Source organism: Macadamia integrifolia, unplaced genomic scaffold (genome assembly GCF_013358625.1).
Source record: "Macadamia integrifolia cultivar HAES 741 unplaced genomic scaffold, SCU_Mint_v3 scaffold1448, whole genome shotgun sequence".
Classification (NCBI taxonomy): Eukaryota; Viridiplantae; Streptophyta; class Magnoliopsida; order Proteales; family Proteaceae; genus Macadamia; species Macadamia integrifolia.
In genome coordinates this window covers 54,774-75,072 of record NW_024868205.1, presented here as the reverse complement: position 1 = coordinate 75,072, position 20,299 = coordinate 54,774, and the positions used below count along the sequence as shown (strand labels likewise).

Here is a 20,299-nt window from a genome sequence, read left to right as displayed (position 1 = left end):
TGTGCCAGATTGTGTTGCGCATTTTGGCTAAAATTTACCAAAGGGATGGTGTGTCTAAAAATAAAAAATAAAAAATAAAAAATAAAAAAGAGCGATGGTGTAATAACTTGTCCACAAAGTTTGCTACACGCTGAAATATCTTCATGTCATCCAATCATACGTTGATTTTCAATCAATTTACATTACTTATATATATATATATTCCCCACAATTTTATATACTAGAAACAAAAAGGATCCAACTGGCAATGAACCCTTTTGCAGCCTTATCATATTAATCACCCATCTGTGAAGGGTAAGTGTGGGGATTCTTTCCCCTAGAAAATGAATGTGAAGGCCTGAAGGATAATGGTCAATGGACCTTAACATATATATATATATATATATATAGAGAGAGAGAGAGAGAGAGAGAGAGAGAGAGATTTTCTCGTTGAGACTCCCAAAATGTCAAATAATTAATAATTTTGCAGTTTTGCCCTTTTAGTATAACAATTAAAAATGTCAAATAAAATTTTTCAATAAGGATAATTGTGTCATTTCATGTGTATCTAAAAATGTGAATGACAATGATACCTTTCGATAATTATAACACAATAATATGTCATTTTCAACGTATTTTTAAAAACCCTTTTATACAATAAACTTAATGGACTTATAAAAATAAGGCAAAAGGGTAATTAAATGAAGGTATCAAATTCTAAACCACTATTGGGAGTGGCTGCGTCAGTCGACCATATTGCAGAAATAACCAATAATCTGGGAAGCTTCAGACAGATAGTTATGGTTGATACAGGATTTTTCCAGGGCACAGGCCGAAGGTAGAAGTGAGTTGAAATCCTGATTTCCAATGCATAGGGAGGTCAGAGATGAATGGATAAAGTGAGATGAGAAGGTTAGGAGAGAAGCTGAATGCAGTGCTTGTCAGATACAACCTGCAATGACAAAGGGGGAACATATTATATATAATTGATTCAACACTTGATACCCAAAATTTTCTTGACTCATATGCACCTTGACCTCTGCCGCTCGGAGGGAAGTGATAATTTCATTCTTGAGCTGACTTCAATAGAATTCCCAGAGAATGCTGATCCATTATGATCCCAAGTTAAATGATTAGGCAATGGATGTGTTATAGTCTAATAGGTAACTGAGGAGATATTATGGCATAGAAGTGAGATGAGATGAAATGATTAAAATCTTCCATTGCTTGATAAAACATAAACACACAAAGGGTTTAATGATGATAAGAACTTGGGAGTCACATATTTGGGTGGGAAAATTTTTCTCAACGAACACGACGCACTTTCTCTTCTTGTCCTAACCCAAGTGATTTCTGGGCATTTGAGATGCCTTCAGGATCTGAAACAAGTAGGAAAGGGGAAATTAGAAAGAAAATTGCTTATTAAGTATACTTCAGAGAAAAGGATACTAAATGGAAAGAATTTAGTAACAGTTAAGAAGTATTTTTTGTTATTACAGTAGCTAATTTCTCATTCATTCAAGTTGAAACATGGATAATGAAGGGTAAAAATAACAAAAGGAAAGCTCAATCCTGCAGCCGAATTCCTTGGCATATCATACAGCAACCATGAGCTCAAGGTCCAATCCCATTTAAAAGCCCTGCCACACCACCCCCACACACCCCCCCCCCAAAAAAAAAAAAAAAAAGAAAAGAAAAAGAAAACACTTATATACATTTCTGAGAGGCAGTGCAAGCCACCACGATGAGCCATTGGATCTTTCTATTGGAAGCACAACCACCTTTATGGATGGCCGTAACTTTATCTTCAATATGTCATATCATTTGACATATTAAATAGATATGGGATGTAAAGTTTCTCCAAGCAAATAATTTCAATATGAACATGAGCAAGACAGGCGAAGACTGAATTGCCTTTACAATTTTTTTTTTAAATTAAATTATTGTGATCAAGGAAAAAGTGAATAATCATGGTCGTGTATATCAACTCTGCAAATATAATATGTTCAAACATCTTGAAGAGTAGTTATCTGACCAATGATGTGATGGAAACCATATGTATACTCTACAGACTATTTCAGGCCTGTTTGGCACATTCTATGGACTTGGCATAACGCTTCTGTGAAGAATACAAACAATAGAGTGACATGATACGAATTGACTACAGTGCTTTATTGTACATGACTGGAACACAGCCACAAAAACTAAAAATAACCCTGATTAGATGAATTTAAAATTGACGAATAAGCAGTATCATATGATAATCATGCTATATGTTGTAATCCACAGTTGTGCTGTTGGAAGAGGCTGTTATCATCCATCAGAAGAGAGAGTTCACTGAAAAATGTGACTATAACAGATGCTTCAGATCCTCCTCTCCACCACCCCTCCCCCCCGCGGCCACCTTGCAGGGTAGCGGATACGTTGGCTAACATGGTTAGGACATAGGAGCATAGTTGTCATGGCGACTAGGCAATCCAAGGCATTGGAGGGGCATTGCCTATGCATTCTAGGCGTGCAGCATAGGAAAATGTAAAATAGCAATGATAATTTATATAATTATGCTTTGATGTAACACAGTAGCCATATCAATGCAATATGGTATAATATGTTAGTAATGACCTAATATGAGAAAACCAACATTTAATAAAGAAAGCATGGGATATAATATAATCATATTCATCAAAAAACAAAGCAATTACTATAAATCAATGTAAACTCGTGAAGTGTCAACAAGGGACGGTATCACCTTGGACCCAAGAAAGAGCCTGGACACCTAGGAACGCCTTGAAAACTATGCTCAGGAGAGCTTATACATGTATAAACCATGACGACTAGCATAGTCTGTCAACAGAGAACCCACACAGGGATAGATTGATATATTTATGCCATTATCTAAAATAGGATGAGTAAACCATAGAATTAGAGTCATTTGGTGGTTTAAGTGGACTGTGTTCCATTTATTATGTGAATGAAATACACCAATCATTTCTGCAAGAAAACTTTTATGGAAAAACTAATTCAAAATTTTGGTAGGAAGGTTTTTTTTGTTTGTTTGGGGGGGGGGGGGGGGGAGGCGGCTATAGTTTCATGGAGCACATGTTGGAAATCAAGAAATAACTTGTTATTTATTGTGAAAGAAGGTAAAAAGAAGCAGTTTCGGGAATGGATATGTTTGCAGAATGACATCCATATTAATGGGCGTCAAAATGAGGACATAGAAATGGCTAATTTTCTAGTGAAGGATAGAACAAGAAAACGATGCATTTGGGGGAACTTAAGAGCACACCCTCAAATTGTTGACTAAGACTGCAGTTTTCCGCAACGGAGTTCAAACACAACCATGTTGAGGAGTTATATGGCCTAAGTTATGAACCTAAAAAAAATAAGACGAAGACAGGATAGACACAAATTAAGTGGCAAATAATTTTGAAGACTGACACTTTAACAAATTATAAGGCTCCGGATGGAGTGAGTGGCAGAAAAGGATTCATATAGTTAGGTGATGGGATAAGTATGGCAATTAGAGTAACAGCGATGAACTGATAATTGTACAATTAAAATATTACTCATTGGATCACTTTTATGATGCAGTTCAAAAGAACAAGAAGGCCAGCAGCAAAAAAGCCATCAAACTGGACCAAGAATCGATTAATATGTTTACTTTTGAGTATACAATGGGTTATATGGGCCATGCGTTTAATATTATTGGGGAGTGCTATTGTAATGGACCAATTCTATAAGCCCAAATATTAAGGATTTAAGGCCTATACAGGATTAGTGTTAGTTCCTAATTTACTAAGTTGTATTCTTTATCTGGGAATGTTTCTGGAAGGGTTAGATAGATATGCTACAATCCAGCCATAAACTTTATTTTGTCAATTTCTAGAAGGGTTTCTATTTTGTGAAAATTTTGGGTTGTACGGGATTCCACCTTCCATGCATAGGGGGTTTCCTATTTTTCTTATTTCATTGAAGTTATAAGTAAAGAGTAGGGGATCATACCCACTACCATTGATTAGAGAAATAATTTAGCCTTGAGAATGTCAGTTCCGTGAGATGGAGCATGGTTTTGTGGGATTCAAAACTGTTCTACCGTGGGATGCAATAGGGAAACCTTGGTGAGATGCCAAGGCTGGAGTTGGTGAGAGGCCTAATTTTTTTCACAGCATCTCTTTCTTTTTATCAAGGGTTATACTAATTGATAAGAGAAAGCATAAAAAATGTAATCAACCTCATCAAAACTTGGGTTCAGTCTCAATAAAAGGGATAGTGTAAATAAAAATGTGGGTCTAGGGTAACAAAACCAAATCATACAAGCAAGATACTTAAATGTGTATTGGGAATCTCACCAAAGAACTGAGTGAAAATGCGAGTGAAAAAGCTGAGGTTGCGGGAAACATTATATGCCATTGCAGGAGGAAGAGGCTTCACAACAGTGTCGATGCTAAAAACTCGTTGAAGAAACTGCATATTCAAGAAATAATGATAATATATTTCATTAAAATCTAATGTAGAATCATATAGATATAAGAAATGAGAGGATGAACAGTTGAATGGGGGTAAATCAAGTACAAGAGAGAATTAGTATCCTACTTATAACTTCAAGAAGCATCATTGCAAATGAAATCTTATTAGATGCTGATAAAATTTGAGTTATCGGTTACAACAACACAAGATTCATGAAATTATCCGAAAAGCATACAGAGGGGCAATAAGTAGATACTGTGGAAAGACAGGAATACAAAGCTTTTCAATCTAGATCTTAAAAGGGAACCAAGTTTATATAAGAATGAAGAAAATGAAACCCACACAGAATAAGAAGACTTCTTTCCAATGTTACAGAAAGAAAGCTAGCAACCTCAAGACATGGATGATAAGTAAAATTACAAAGACGTGCCAAACAATTGAAACCAATGGGTTTTTACCCCAAAAATGCATTAAAAAATATATACCATCAACAGAAAATCTGTCATTTACTCATTTTCATCAAGTACCACGATGGAATCAGCAAGCCATGAATTTCATGAAATAAAAACCCCGCTTCAAGAACCATACATATGCACTTAGGAGAAATGTTCAGAGGAAAAGACAAAATGTAGCTTCAAAAAATGAATCAACAACATATACAGATGTTACCTAAAAGAATTCACAGTGTAAGGAAAACTATCAAAATCATCAGGTTTTGATAATTGATCCAGTCTAGAAATGAAAAGAGAACCTTTGTTACTTTGACACATCCTAGGGTACCTGTTATGAGAAGAAGAAGAAGCTCTGTTACCTGGACACTTCCCAGAGTACCTGTGATGATGAAGAACAACCCTTCTTTTGGCACATTAATCCCCCTTTTTGAATATATTAGGAAAGTCCCTGTACCCATACCCATTCTTGGACAAATCTCTGTATCCTAAGTTTTGGAGGACAGTAGATTTGATTCCTTGACACATTCCCATATAGAACGCATGTAACATCGGAAAGAACAAGGTCATATAGGACCAAGCTTTTACTAACTACTACATTGACGTGACAAGAAAAGCGAGTAGTCAGACAATTGAACTTCCTCCCACATTCATGGAACAATACATTGTAGGATCAGATCAGAAGCAGTCAGACAATTAAACTCCCTCAATCCCTCCTTCAAGTTCTCCACCTTGAGTATATAAACTTTTGATTCTTGTTATAAACTCTCTGAAATCTTGAGAACCACAAATTGATCTCCAAAAATTTCCCTTATTCTCTCTATTTGAGGTTTATTCCACCCTTCATCTAGGGGAGTGCCACAGTGGCCAAACAGCAATTGACCCAATTGAGGCAGTCTTGTAGACCACTCTTTAGTGGCTCCTTTTTCATCTCATTGCATAAACAACTGCATCGTCAACACAGCGTAGAAAAAAATTCTGTGATACCATTTCTTTTCACCTAATACACCACTCATATGATGAGATTCCAGACCACACAATGGACGGGGGTGGAAATTTCACATTCGTCCGTGATATTGAAAATTAATTATTTGGTACTCCAATTAGTGGAAAACAGGAAATGGGTTGACAAGAAAAACCCAAACAGAAGTGTATTCATCTCAAAAGCATTGCATTCTTCTTAGTTGGGGGGAATTTGTGGCGGGCAAACAAACAATCTACTCCATAATGAATAGGGTTTCAGCTAAATTAGTCACTTTCTCTAATCGACCTAACATATTGAGGCTCATCAAATTTTAGTAAAAATACGAAGCAGACGTGAGTTGCAGCAATAGCAAACACATGTTAATGAATACAAGTTTAAACCAAATCACCATCATATTTGAAATTGGAGGAGGGGGAATAAATTTTTGGTAAAAAGTCACGTTTTGGGGACAAAAGAAGACCTGAAAGTTCCTCTGGAAGCTGTATCTGAGCTCAGGATCAAGCTCGGAGAGAGATTCATCGTCTTCGGTGGTGGAGGAATTTGATTTCTTGCGAGGAACGTACATCGTAGGAGTCGTTCCGGGCTGGTTGGTAGCTTTAAGCTTTGCGTCTCGGAATTTTTCGGGTTTCCCTACGTCCCTCCATGGGGCAGAAGCGAGAAGCTCCTTCTTCATCTTCACCAGCTACACGGAGAGAGAGAGAGAGAGAGAGAGAGAGAGAGAGAGAAGTGTGAGACTCGACCAGAAGGTTTTCTCAATGCCACTCTTATCTTATTTTCGTCCTTCTATGCTTCACCTAGCCCCGTCGGGTTCATATTCAGATCCAATCCTGCTGGATTCATATCCACTGAATCCGATACTCATTGACCCTGTCAGAGCTGAATTGGGTCGGGTTAGACAAGATTGGATTGATCTTAACTTCTATAATAGTTGGATTAACCTTGATTGACCTATTTTTGCCATTCATATTTTATACATTAAAAAAATATAGAAAAATAAAATACCAAGAGGAGCTCAAAATCTAATATAAAAATTCAGAGTTGAATTTTCGGTCAGGTTGGGTTGGGTTGGACCGAGCTACAGCTTCAGCTCGAGCCCGACCCTTGGGGTTTTCAACCCTAACTCACCCTCAGGGCCAAAAAACTTGGCCCAAGCCCTATTCGGGCTCAAGGTGGGGCTAGGGCTCTTCACCTATATTAATTTTTAAAACAAGAATTGGTGATGGAATCGACCCTATCGATTTCAATTCAGATTGGCTTAGAATAGGTCATTTGATATGTAAATCCACCGATTCAAGGGAATCTTGATTGAAATATTCTGATTCAGATCTATAGAAATCAAGATCCATCACAACCAATTTCAAATCGAATCGGACAACCAATTCCCATTCTGATTCTCCGATTTTTTGAACCATGATTTTAGGAATGCGATCTTATAATATTTTCCATTAAGAATTTGTCATAAAAGGGAACAGTATCTCTTTGAGTGCCAGCCACTTCCTCTACTGAATTAGGGTTGTGATCTTGCCATTGATTTTTACAGATCTTACACCATATGAATCTATCCATTGAAGACAACTACTTGTTCAATTGGTTGGTGCCCTTTCGAAAGAGTACAAGCTTTTAGGAGGTTATGGTTACCTTTCTTTGTCTTCGCCAAAATTCTACTCATCTACTGTCATGAACTCACAAGTTCACATTGTCACTTTCTCTCAATCAAAATGTGGGAAACATTTGCCCATAAATCTAATGTCACAAGTCATAACAAAGAATTTAACTGATTGGGAAGTGCTTGCTAAGAACAATAGCTAACAACAACCCTTATCAACAGCTATTGATGGTTGTAATCCTTATTGTTGGAGTCTTGCCTTGTAGGAATCTTGTTATTGTAGAAGAGTACTGATGTTTATCACAGGAAGACTACAATATCGTAAAGAAATTACTCATTCACTAGTCATGGGGATTTTGTCATTCCCTACAGCTCTCTTTTCTTGGTAAATAGAAAGAGCACTCCACTACACTAGGTCCGCTGCTGTAGGGTTTGAGAGGTGGGCAAATGAATGCAACCTTACCCCTTGCTTTGTAGAAATAGCTGTTTCCAAGTTTTGAATCTGTGACCAACATGTTGTAATAGGACAACATACAACTGAAGCACTCCAGGGTACAGAGCTGTATTGTAGTTAAACCATAGAAGCCAAAAAATAAATGCTCGTTGGGCTCTCATCTTGGGAGAAGAGTGGATGGAATGAGAAATAAATTTTGGAATAGTAAGGCGAGCCTGAGTTGATGAGTGATATTGTAACTTTTGACTTTTTTAAACAAATTGAGAGAAGGGACATGACAAAACTATAGGCTGATGACTAGCAAAGGAATTTGTACAGAAGGGGACATTACAGAGGGAGAGAAGGACCTATTTGGCTGAAAAGGGGAAAAGAGGAAGGGGAAGGGGAAGGGGAAGGGGAAGGGGAGGAAGAGCAGCCAAGAGAAGACTCTACAAGAAAATTCTTATTTTTAGGACAACACTCAGTATGCCATATCTGGAGCCAAAAAGAAGTAGCAATCTCATGAGACACCTGAGATATCTGAGATGCAGAGAGTTCTTCGATGACTCAAGAAGCCGAGGCGACTAGTTAGGACCCAATAAGGGATCTTGCCAGATTAGTTTACCTGAAGATGGATCATATTAGCAAAATTTTGAGGCCAAATTTGATGAATCAAACATGAATTCCAAGTGTAGTTGGGAAGAATGAGATCACTGACCTTGGGGAGGGTGGGAGGAAGGAAATGATGAGACGAAAAGGTGGAAGAGATTGTGTCAAATTGGGGACCCAAGGGTCCTTCCTTATGTCAATATAAACCAGCTTGCAAGAAAGGGCTTTTTCAGCATATAGACTTGAATGCCCAAGATGTAGAAGACTTACATTCGGCTTGCAGGAATGAAAATTTTGAAATTATTTCCATTTCATTAATGTCAAAATCTAATCCCTTTTAGTCAGCAAAGCATAATTCATTATGACTGATTGCTTAGGCTTCATTTGGTTGTAAGGGGAATGCAAATTTTTGATTTAAAGTAGAATTTTTTTTCCCAGGAAAAATAAATTTAGATCTTTGATTGCAAAAGAAATATATTTTATATGTAAAAAAATTTCACTTATACACTAAAATTTCCCTTTTTATTTCCCCACCAAAATAGGAAGAAAAAAGAAAACACTACTCTCACGATCTCTCTCTCACTCTCGCGACTCTCACCCCGCTCATGACTCTCACCCTGCGAATAGGGTGAGGCGATGTCTCTCTCTCTCTCTCACGCGACTCTCAACCTGCTCAAGCGGGGTGAGACGATCTCTCTCTGACATAACTCTCATTCTGCTCGTGGCTTTCCTTCTCAATAAGATGCTGCATTTGGTTTGCTTGTAACTAAGTTGTTGGTTCTCTTCCTCGGGAAAAGAATTTGGAATCTCTAATCCACAGGTTTGATTTCTTCTTCACTTATGTTCGTCCTCTTCTTCATTTTGTAAATAAACTCTGTGTTTTTGCAACACATTGGGAAATGAATTTCACTTCACTTCTATTGCAACCAAACGACTCAAAAGGGAAAACAAATTTCCTTTACTTCACCTCCCTTCCCTTTCACTTTCCCTTTCCCTTTCCCTTTCCCTTTCCCATTTCCCCTGCAACCAAACGCAGCCTTAGTGTTCAATCTGAACATCCTTTTAAGCATGCAAATAGTATGCCAGTTGATGATGTGTACCGACTGAGAACTATCAAACTTCATCCAAACGAAGTCTCTTCCAAACTTGTCAATAGAGTGATGAACCCAAGAGGGGAGATGAAAGCTTGACATATGTTATTGAGGAAGAGCCTGCAAAAGAGATTGAGCACAAACCAATCAGCTTGCATTAGGTGTCGATGACTCTCGTTCTGATATTTTCATATCTTCTTCTGGAACTCTTGATGAACAGAGAGGTAAGCATAAGTAGCAAGCGTGTTCAAGGTTGAATCTGAAATAGGTTTGTCAATTGCTTCGTCGTGGCAGAAGACACCGATGGACTGTAGAAGGCTCTAAGTCTGGGCAAGTTTACTTCTTGACCTGATGCAAAACAACATTGTTGCAGAACAGAGTTCCATGAATTTGGTTCTTGAGGAGATGCCTATACAAATAGAATGATATCATCAACAAAGCTCAAATGGGATAAGGATCACAATTTTGATCAATCTTCAAACCATGCAATCTTTTATGTAATATAGCCAAATTTATGTAGGTGGACAATACCTTTGTGCACAAAATGGATATGGATGGGGACATTGGGTCACCCTGATGTATGCTGCATGAGAGAGAGGTGACTGGAGATGGGTTCCATTAAGCAAAATGGACACACTCCTCTTTAGTTGAGATTCAAATCATTATCATTTCCAGCCACTTAGGATGAAATCCATAAGCAGTGAGTACTTGCCGAATAAAACACCATTCCACTCGATCATATGCATGTGCAATGTCAATCTTAAGAGCCATGAGACCCAATCTTCCTCTATTCTTTTGAACAGTATGAAAGGTTTCATGAGCAAGAAGAATGTTGTCTTGAATTAACCTGTAGAAAACATACTCAAAATGCTTGAGAGATCTGATTTTTTCAAGCAGAGGCATCGTCCTATTAACAAGCAACTTAACTATGGTTTTGTAAATGAAGTCGGATAGACCAATTGGTCTGAACTTAACCACTGAATCTGCCTGTTTGGATTTAGGAATCAGATAAACAACCTGTTCTGTAAAATTGCTTCAACACATCAACCACCTCTCCACCACCAAGGGCCAGCAACTCTATAGAAAGACCCTGAAAATCCATCAGGGCCAGAAGCAGAATTTGGGTTAAGTTGTTGAATCATATGAAATATTTTCCTGAGCAGAAGGTGAAGCCAGTAAGCGATCATTATCTTCTTGCGTAACCTTCTTGTGAATTCCTTCAAGAAAACTATCCATCTGAGGATCATATGGATCAACTCATCTACTGTCACATGACATGTCTTGAAGCATAAAGTGCTTCACCAGCTTGATAGAATGTAGAATGATCATTCAAATTCAATATTTGATATTTTTGGCTGTTAACAAGGGTATTTTGGTCATTAGAATATGCTTAAGGGGCTTTCATGTATCAGTCAGCCTGGTGGATTGTGAACCTAAAGAATAAGGACTCTGCTGGCAAGAGTGCAAGACCCCATAAATATCAACCAAAATGATGAAACCATAGTTGTCAAGGCGTCGCCAAGGCGTCCATGCGGTTTGCCTGGGGCCTAGGCGATAGCCGCCTTGTTGCACTGCATGTTGCCTTGTGTTTCAGCACTTATTTATGCCAAATATCCCCTATTAATATTTGTTATTTCATTTACTTAAGATATTATTCATAAATAAGCAAATACCCCCTATTTGAATCCAATAAAAATAGTTTAAAAATCAAATTCCAAAAAGATAAAAATTCAACCCCCTAGTCCAAGAACAAAAACTGGATTTTGGTTATAGGGACGATTTTCAACTTTTAAATGCTAGGGTTTTTCTCAATTATGAAAATTTTATAAATTCTATCATGTTAAAACATTGCTAAAATCCAAAAGTCCGGTAAAAAAATATTTTGTTTTGATATTCATAAAATTATTTTCATTCAGGCGATTTTAACAGTATTCGCGCACTTAAAAATAAGTTTGACTGAAGCATAACTTTGTCATTGCAACTCAGATTTAAGTAATCTTAGACTTATTAGAAAGCTGGTTTTATATTATAACTAATACAAAAAGTCTCATGTAAAAATAAAATCATTTGACCAGTCAAACTTATTATAGAATAAGAACATTTTTGTAAATATTGATTTTTTATAACTTAATATGACTTAATGGTAATTTTTTATGATTTGATGTGGCTAAATGTTGATTTTTAATGACTTAATGTGGCTTAGTCTTGATTTTTTATGATACAAGGTATATATAACTTACTAAATAATGTTAAAAAATAGGAAAAATAAAAAATAACACTTGTTCGCCTAGTTCGCCTTAAGGCGGGCACCTTCTCGCCTAAGCGCTTAGACAACCCTCCACCGCCTTGGTTCGCCTTGTCGCCGTGACAACTATGGATGAAACAAAGGGAGGATAGGACTAGAGAGCATTCACTTGAACTGAATGAGAATCTTTCACTGAGCTAGTGTGAGTGAGATATTTTTATCTCTTCCACCAATGTGCCAAGAATTTTTATCCATCACAATTTCAGTATTCTTCAATCGATGCATTCTAAATTCCGCTTTCAAGAGTATCAGAGTATCAGTATTGGGTATAAGGGGCTGGAATACTCATATTGGTACCTATCCAACTGGATATGCAAACCATCTCCAATTCAGACTGAATTCATCCCAGAGACTGATACATAATACCTTGGAATGCCAATTTGTGCAGCTCTTCACTCCATAGAAGATATAGAACAGTGCCTCATCCTATGATCTTAGGAGGGACATTTGAAATGTCATGGATGATAATGCCTAGTAATTTCCTCTAGCTATTGGAAGTGATAAAGCATCAATGCTGAGTTGAGTTCCCCCCCCCCCCACATCAAAAGTTGCCTACGTATGTTTTTAAGAAACTCTACAGATCCCCTCTACCACTGCAGTTGCTGTCAGGCATGAGCAGACTATTGTCCATGAACAATAAGGGTAAAGGGTTTATTAGATTTGTGAATGAGGTTATGACAAGAGATTGTCATGGATCACTGTATGTGTAGACTTCACCCATGCTTTGAGCTGCATCAAAGGAACTAGTCCTTGGCTACGGTCTATGTTGTGCCCTGTGAGTTAAAAGAACTCCTACGCTGTGATTATATTACAAGAATTTAAAAACACAATAGCTTACAACAATCCTTATGAACATCTAGTGATGCTCATTATCTTTAGCCCAGCAGTCTTCTTTGATATGCATTTTGCTGTAGTAAAGCACTGATGTTCCTTGGGGGAGAGACCACTGATTCAAGATTATACAAAATGATTCACCATTCTGTTTTGTAGTGAACATAGAGTCCCATTTGTTCAATTATAATAGTAAATAAAGAGGAAGCACCAGAACTCAAATTCTAATTACATGCAAATTTCCATCCTACCAACCATAGCCCCAAAAGCCTTAAAACCAAGATCATGTAAATTAAGATGCAATATGCCACAAGTGCATTTGGTGGATAAGTTCTGAATCAGCAAGAACAAGTTGGAATCATTTGAAGCAATTGTCATAGTTGAACTCATTTCTTGTTACCACATTTAGGAACAGAAAAAGAAATCTGTTTTCCCATTGAAAGGGGAAATGAAAAACTCACATTCTGTTCAATTCAAAAAGGTAAGGAAACAGAGAGAAGCAGAAGAATTCAAATTGTAAATACATACTCATCTCGATCCTACCAAGCCATAGCCCCAAAAGCCTTGGAACCCAGATCACATGAACACAAAAGATGCAAATCGCATTCATGGTTTCCCAAGAAACTCAACTTGAGTGATACAATTCAACAAATGAGAGGGACCATGGTAGCAACATGAGCAAATAAATCAACCCATTCTGTCAACTTCTCTAGGTGGAACTGGAAGGGCAAAAAGGCATATCAGGACTGTCTCTATGACTTGGAATTGTGAAGTGCCTAATAAGACCCTCTTGCTCCTTCATGTACCCTTCACACAAAAAGGTCTTGGAGAACTTATCCTCTACTACCCTGTTGACATCATGCACAAACACATCAGTCTCTCCTTCTTTCCTATACCTAGCCATCATTCCAGCAGTATAGATAGCTCCCATCCTCCCTGGTGCTTCATCATGAAAGCCCGTCGGTGCATCCACCATTATCAAATCCCACTCAACCTCATAAACCGCTTCTGGCAATGTCTTCAACATGAGCTGACACTTGGAATTCTTACCATCACTCACAACTGCACACTCCTTTTCCTTACCAATCCTCAAAAGGTTCTCTGCATCTCTCACTTTGGTATCATACCCAACATGATAGACCTCTAAATCTGGAAACTTATCCTTGATTAGCCTGATCCATGATTCATCTTCATCAAGAAAAACCGTTCGGCCACCATAATTTAATGAACTCCAGAGGGGGCTGTCATAACCAAGACCAAAGACTAGGAAATTACAAGGGGACTTCTTGTCTAGGACTCTAGCTGAGACTGATATCTCTTTGAATGTTTGTTGTGGGGTAGTATTTGAGGTTGCGTAGTGGATCAAAGCTTGGATTAATGGTGATGGGATCTTGTTACATGTTGCTGTTGATTTGATTTCTGGAATTGGAGATGATGGGTTGTTCTGGGAAGAAGGTAAGAAGCTTGACCTAAACATCAAGAGGAGGAAAGCAAGGAAGAAACCAACGATGAGAAGCTTGACTTGAAGAGGCAATTGAGTTGCAGATCTTATTTTGAGATTCTGTTCAAATTGGTTCCCTAAGGCCATTGGAGAAAGGGAAAGGAATTGGAAAACAGGCGTTTGCTTAAAGAGAAGACTGGTTTTCTATTTTCTTAGGAGGAAATGGGAACACAGGTTTTAGTGATATTTATTGTCCACCCCACGAGAAAGCTAGTGGGGTTTAGGTGTTAGGTGGTAAGACAACTATGGTCACACTATTTTATTTGAGCCGTTACAATGTCTTAATTGAGGACCACAGTTAGGGTGGTCCTACTTTGGTTAAATTAATTGGATTGGAATCTTTTGATAACAGGATTGATAAGATACACTAACACCAAGGTCCAAAAACTTGGGCTGTGTTTGGTATTCATTCAATTTAAACTTGGGCTGTGTTTGGTATTCATTCAATTTTAGAAAATAACGTCTCATGTTAAAATAGTATTTTCAGTTTCTATGTCAAAATATCAATTTTTTTTTTTTTTAAATGGTGTTTGGTGAGTTTAGTTCAAGGATGCTTTCCCTAATTGTTTACTTTTTTGTATTTGGAATAAAACCAAAATAACGAAACAAGATTTCGTCATTTCATCATTTTGCATATTCAATTTTTTTTTTCTTTTTCGTTCCATGAAAACCAAAAAACACCAAGTTGACATCAAATGATTTATTCTGGTCTTTTTATTTCCATAGAATGGAAAGACGTCAAAAACATTTTTTTGAATGACTACCAAACACATTCTTGGTATATTTTTTTTATGAAAATATATATGAAACACAAAAAGACACAATTTCTATGTTTTTTAAAATTCCATTCATTTTAACACAGAAAATGCACTTTTCATTGAAATTTTAATCATCTCAATCATTTTTTGTTTCGTTAATTTCAATTGTTTTAACCATTAATCATCTAAAATGACTCAGTGAAACACATGAAAAAATATTTTGACAAATTTTTTATGATTTCAATCATTGAAATGGAATGAGTTCCTAAACCTTGGCTAAGACAACAGCTAATACGTTGTCAGAATAAACAAGGGTGAAGTATGTGTGGATTTGAATTTTTTGTGGTAAAACATGGTGTTTAGCACCCATTCAACGGTTAGAAATGTCTTGGGCTTCGTACCACCACCTTAGACTCCATGTCAAAGCATTTATGACCGTTGAATGCACGCTAAATATCACGTTGCGCCGGAGTAAAATCCGAAGCATGTGATCATCTAATCTCCATTATTAAATTCGCCTGCCATTATGTAACCACTTCCTTATTTTAAGTTCTTTTAATGTGATTTAGGTGTTAAAAAAATTAAATAATGTCAATGAGCGGTGCATGATTGTTAAATGTTCTACTGTATGTCCTAATCAAACACCGCCTGTTATGGAATCTTTTTGGAGTACACGTTAGGATATAATACAGTCCACATCAAGGTTGGTCTACCATATATGCAATAGATTTCAGATCAAATTTCTTTGGAAAAATTACTTGATTACCCACGGGTTTTCCCTTATAAAATTACTCACCAAAAGTTCCAGTTAACAAAAATACTCAAAATTAGGTTTTTCTTTACAAAATTACCCACTTAAAGTTTAAGTTAACAAAAATACCCAAAATTGAGTTTGGGTTTACAAAACTACCCACTCAAAATTTCAGTAATAAAAAAAAAACATGATTATATGTGGAAGATCTTTACTCACTATTTTGGGTAGTTTTGTAAACTCAAACCTGATTTTGGATATTTTTGTTAATTGAAACTTTAGGTGGATAATTTTGTAAAACCAAACCCAATTTTGGGTATTTTTGTTAACCAAAACTTTTTGTTGGTAATTTTATAAAGAAAAATCCAAAAGTGAGTAATCATGTAATTTTCCCAATTTCTTTCCTCCATTGCATAGTATACATGCATATTCTTTTTTGCTATTCTATTCGATAGAGCGCACACATTTGAATATGACAGAATTCACCAATGGGGTTGATAGTTTAGTGGTGAAAATATCCTCAACACATCACTGCTCAATTCGATTAGTTGTGGGTTCGAGTCTTGGTATGCCCACTATCTTCCATTGATCTTGCGGAAGCGTCGTTTGCCGTGGAATTGAAACCGTTTGCTAAACGGTTGCAGTTTTAGAAAGTGCAACGATTTAGTAAATAGTGCAATTTTGATTTTAGCCAAATAAATGTGATTCAAATCAAATCAAATCGTACCATATACACCAAAATCGAACCAATTAACACCTTTACCCTCATTTTTCCACATGTGATGATGCTATTATTGCCATTGCATAGGGGAGACATGGTTGATCTAACTAGATTTGCCATATGTTAAATTTCAAACTAGTCAAATACTCCATATATGTTCATGTAGCTCTGTGATACTTTAACCACTATTGTGCACTTTCTCATGATCTTTGATTTTTCAAAGTTTTAATTTGTCAATTGGATCAAGCTGAAATTAGGCTTTGGAGAAAGGAATTTTGTGACCCAACTACCTCTTCACAAAATAACTCTCTTCTAGTTTGCCGCATGAGAGATAGATGAGCCATGTTAAAAAGGTTGATATTGATATTGATACTTATATAACTAATACCTAAGAGTTGAAATCTCCTACACATGCATTTAGGTTTCATATGTATACCTTTTAATTCCATAAATACCCCTCTTAATTATTTAAACGGCAGTAAATGGGACAAAGTATCAGCATACAAAGTGTACTTCCACCTACATGTACGTGCAAGAGATCTCAACTTGATACCATGTCAATAACGTATGTTCAAAGTATCTCAACTTGATACTATATCAATGTACGTAACAGTTCATGGTAAAGGTAAATAGGTCCAAAAATCAAAATTTTTAATAAAAATGGAGCAAAACCATCCTATATGGGCCAATGCAATTGATATTAATAGTGTCGATATTGGTATCAATCATGATCACATGATATCGAAATTTAAACCATGCTCAACACTGGCTCTATTGAAAGAGTTCACCTACAAAGTTTTTTATTTTTTAAAGTCAAATATATGATTCTTGCTGGCATTTGTGATCGTTTGCTGGCATTTGTGATCATCCGTTGATTTTTATCTTTCGAAATCTTTGAAAATTAAATTTTCTTTCCCTCATGAAGGAAGAAGGAAGATTCCTTTTATCATTCATAGAGCAACCTTATGATTGGACTCTTGTATCATTGAAACTCCCAACATTCATTGTACACAATAAAAAATATACGGCATATGTGATCAAGAGATTCATCAATAATATGCCAAAATCTATTCATAGTTTCATGTTTTTTTATATAAATGTACCATGACTTAGTATTATGATATTCTTTGTTTTGCTGCCACTTATTTGATAAGCATAGTACGGTTTGTCCCTGGCCCTCATGTATCAATAATTTGTTTGACCCTATTCATTTATTCTACACCAAGGAAATGAAACTTTTTTTTTTTTTAATTATTATTATTTTTTATATTATGTTTGTTTGAACTTGAACAATAGCATTATTGCAAGGTTACCCAGCTTGAACCCGAGCCAGTCATTAATTAACTATTTTTATTATTTGATATCCTATTTTATTTAAATGAATTGCTTTTAAACTAGTTTATTTAATTTTTTTTTATAAGAAGTTTATTTAATTTTTAACCTTTTTACATCCTAGGTGTAGCTACGCTGATCTAAAGTCATTGTGTGTCGACAAATGTTCTTAACTTAGGTCTCTCTGAAATTGATCTATTACATAGATTAAGTGTAAAACGTAAAACCAGAAAGGCTCATGAGGTTCTTCATCAACTCAAAAAGGAAAAATTAATCTTTTATTTTCATAGCAATTTTTTTATATTTAATCAGAACATTTAACCTTTTACACTACTTTTAACTTTTCTTTACAAAAAGAGAGAAGAAAATCAAATTAAACTAGTTTCAATTGGGTCACAAAACAGCCACTTCAAGGGTTGGTCACATATATAGTTCATTTTCGAAACCTCTAACCGGGAAGCACTTTCTTCTAGTAATGTTTGATTGCAAGAGGCGGATGGGAAAGAAAAGAAAAAGAAAAAATTGAAGAGCCTATCAAACCAAGGTTTTAAAATTCAGGATCGATTTCAAGTGATATCAATTCAGATTGAATCGGATGAATTTATTTATTTATTTAGTATTTTGATTCATTTTCTATTTTTACACTTATCTCTCATTTGTGGATTGATATCGGATTGACATGATTGAAAATCGATCTCAATCGACATTGATCTGATGTAGGTGATCCCGACAATCCAATCTGATTCTTAAAACTATGTATAAGACTGGATTATCAGCCGACATCTTTTATGGTATGCTCCATTTTATTTTACCATAAGATGTTCAGAAGTAGAACAATTAGAAAAATATTCATCGTCCTTTTGATTATTTTGATATTAATTAAAATATAAAATAGTAGACCTATATAATTTCATGTTTCTTCTTTGAGTCCTTCTAGGCATCACAGTACTATGCATACTACTTTTTTGGAAAAAAAAAAAAAAGAAGCATACTATTTTACTATATGTCACTTGGTGGTACATGTGTCAGTCCATGTGAAAGAGGATCCCACCTATATCTCAATGACCAATTTTAGTCCTAAGTAAGGAAAGTTACTCAAGTTCTAATTTAAAGTTTTTATAAAATTACCAAAATACCTTCAAATGGAATGAATATAAAATACAAAATAATATAGATAATTTTTTATTATTATAATATTAGCTATTTCTTCAACTCGTGTTAAGCTGAAATTGTACCAATGAAGTGCTTGTCTAGTCTTGAATTGAATCACATGGACTAACCCATGTATTGCTATGTGGTAAATATTAAAACGTTATATTTCACTAAGCATAGTGATGGGGAAGTAAACCCTTCTTCTTTATTTGATTTTGTTGCGTTTTTTTTTTTTCTTCTTCCGTCTAACAATTAATTATTTATTTATTTTACTCCTTGTGAAAAGAAAAGCCTATAATTTTATATTTTATAATTTTCTTCTCTTTTATTCCACTGATTCTTGTCTTGAAAAAAATCTACTAAATCCTTAAAAAAAAGTATTTCATTTCATAAATATAATTCTTAAAAAAATAAAAAAAATCTGAAAAAAAAAAAATAACACCAAGAACAAAGAATACTCTCAAATGGAATTAAAGACTGGCCTGAGCGTTTAAAAGACGGTCCAACATGCACCGATTATTAAATGTGTGGGGCCTAAGCCCAGCCCATTTATAAATAATAGTACACGGTGCAAGAGGGTAACCCCAATGGGCTCCTGATCAGCCCGACCCATTTACAAGTCTGACTCGGCCTGACATGTTTAGGTCAACCGTTTATATGCAAATTTTGATTTTTTTTTATTATTATAGAATGAGATATATATTGAAATTTTTATTAATTATTGAATGTAATTAAGTGCAACGTATCTTATAGATTGTTGATGATCTAATAAAATATATTAAAGTATCTTAAAACCCCGTTTAAGGCCCGATTCTACCCCGATTAGGAGAAACCCAGTCAAAGCCCGAAACCTGACCGAGCCCGACACGAGACCGACTCTTTTCTTAGATAGGTAGGTCACGGTCTAGAGGTATAGGCCCATCTAAGCCCAAACGAGACTAGCCTGGCCGATTGACACCCCTAAACTAACCCATGTTTCGCCATATGACAAATATTGAATCGTTACACTTCACTATGCATAGTGACGGGGAAGAGAATCATTCTTCTTTATTTGATTATTTCCCCATAGTTATATTTATTTACTTATTTATTTTAATTCTTATGAAACAAACTTTATAATATTATATTGAAAAGGTTGGGTATGCCGTAGGTATACCATATACCTAGATATCTCTCTCTCTCTCCCTTTAGAAAAGCTCCCTATGTCCCTCTCATCCCAGCCCTCCCATTGGTTGAAGTGTTGAACCGCTGGCTCCACCCTATTATATTTTTATAATTTTCTTCTTTTTACTTCCCACTTATTCTTATGTTGGAAAAAAAAAAAAA

The 20,299-nt window shown here is 35.8% G+C and overlaps 2 protein-coding genes across 3 annotated transcripts; both read right to left on the bottom strand.

The window, feature by feature from the left end:
- Positions 1–1,176: 1,176 nt before the first annotated feature.
- LOC122063744 lies at positions 1,177–6,665 on the bottom strand. 2 transcript variants are annotated; one of them, XM_042627449.1, is made up of 3 exons: positions 6,344–6,660; positions 4,332–4,446; positions 1,177–1,358 (listed from the first exon to the last, which is right to left on the bottom strand). In XM_042627449.1, the coding sequence occupies exons 1-3, from the start codon at positions 6,554–6,556 to the stop codon at positions 1,285–1,287; spliced, it is 402 nt and encodes a 133-aa protein (XP_042483383.1). In that variant the 5' UTR covers positions 6,557–6,660; the 3' UTR covers positions 1,177–1,284. The 2 variants fall into 2 exon arrangements, with proteins under 2 accessions (XP_042483383.1, XP_042483384.1); XM_042627450.1 differs by lacking the exon at positions 1,177–1,358 and adding an exon at positions 1,941–2,488 and having other exon boundaries at positions 6,344–6,665.
- Positions 6,666–13,119: 6,454 nt separating this feature from the next.
- On the bottom strand, positions 13,120–14,448 carry LOC122063751 (glucuronoxylan 4-O-methyltransferase 1-like). Its single transcript, XM_042627459.1, has one exon. It carries the CDS (start codon positions 14,344–14,346, stop codon positions 13,468–13,470), a length of 879 nt encoding a protein of 292 aa, XP_042483393.1. The 5' UTR covers positions 14,347–14,448; the 3' UTR covers positions 13,120–13,467.
- Between the last annotated feature and the right edge of the window lie 5,851 nt (positions 14,449–20,299).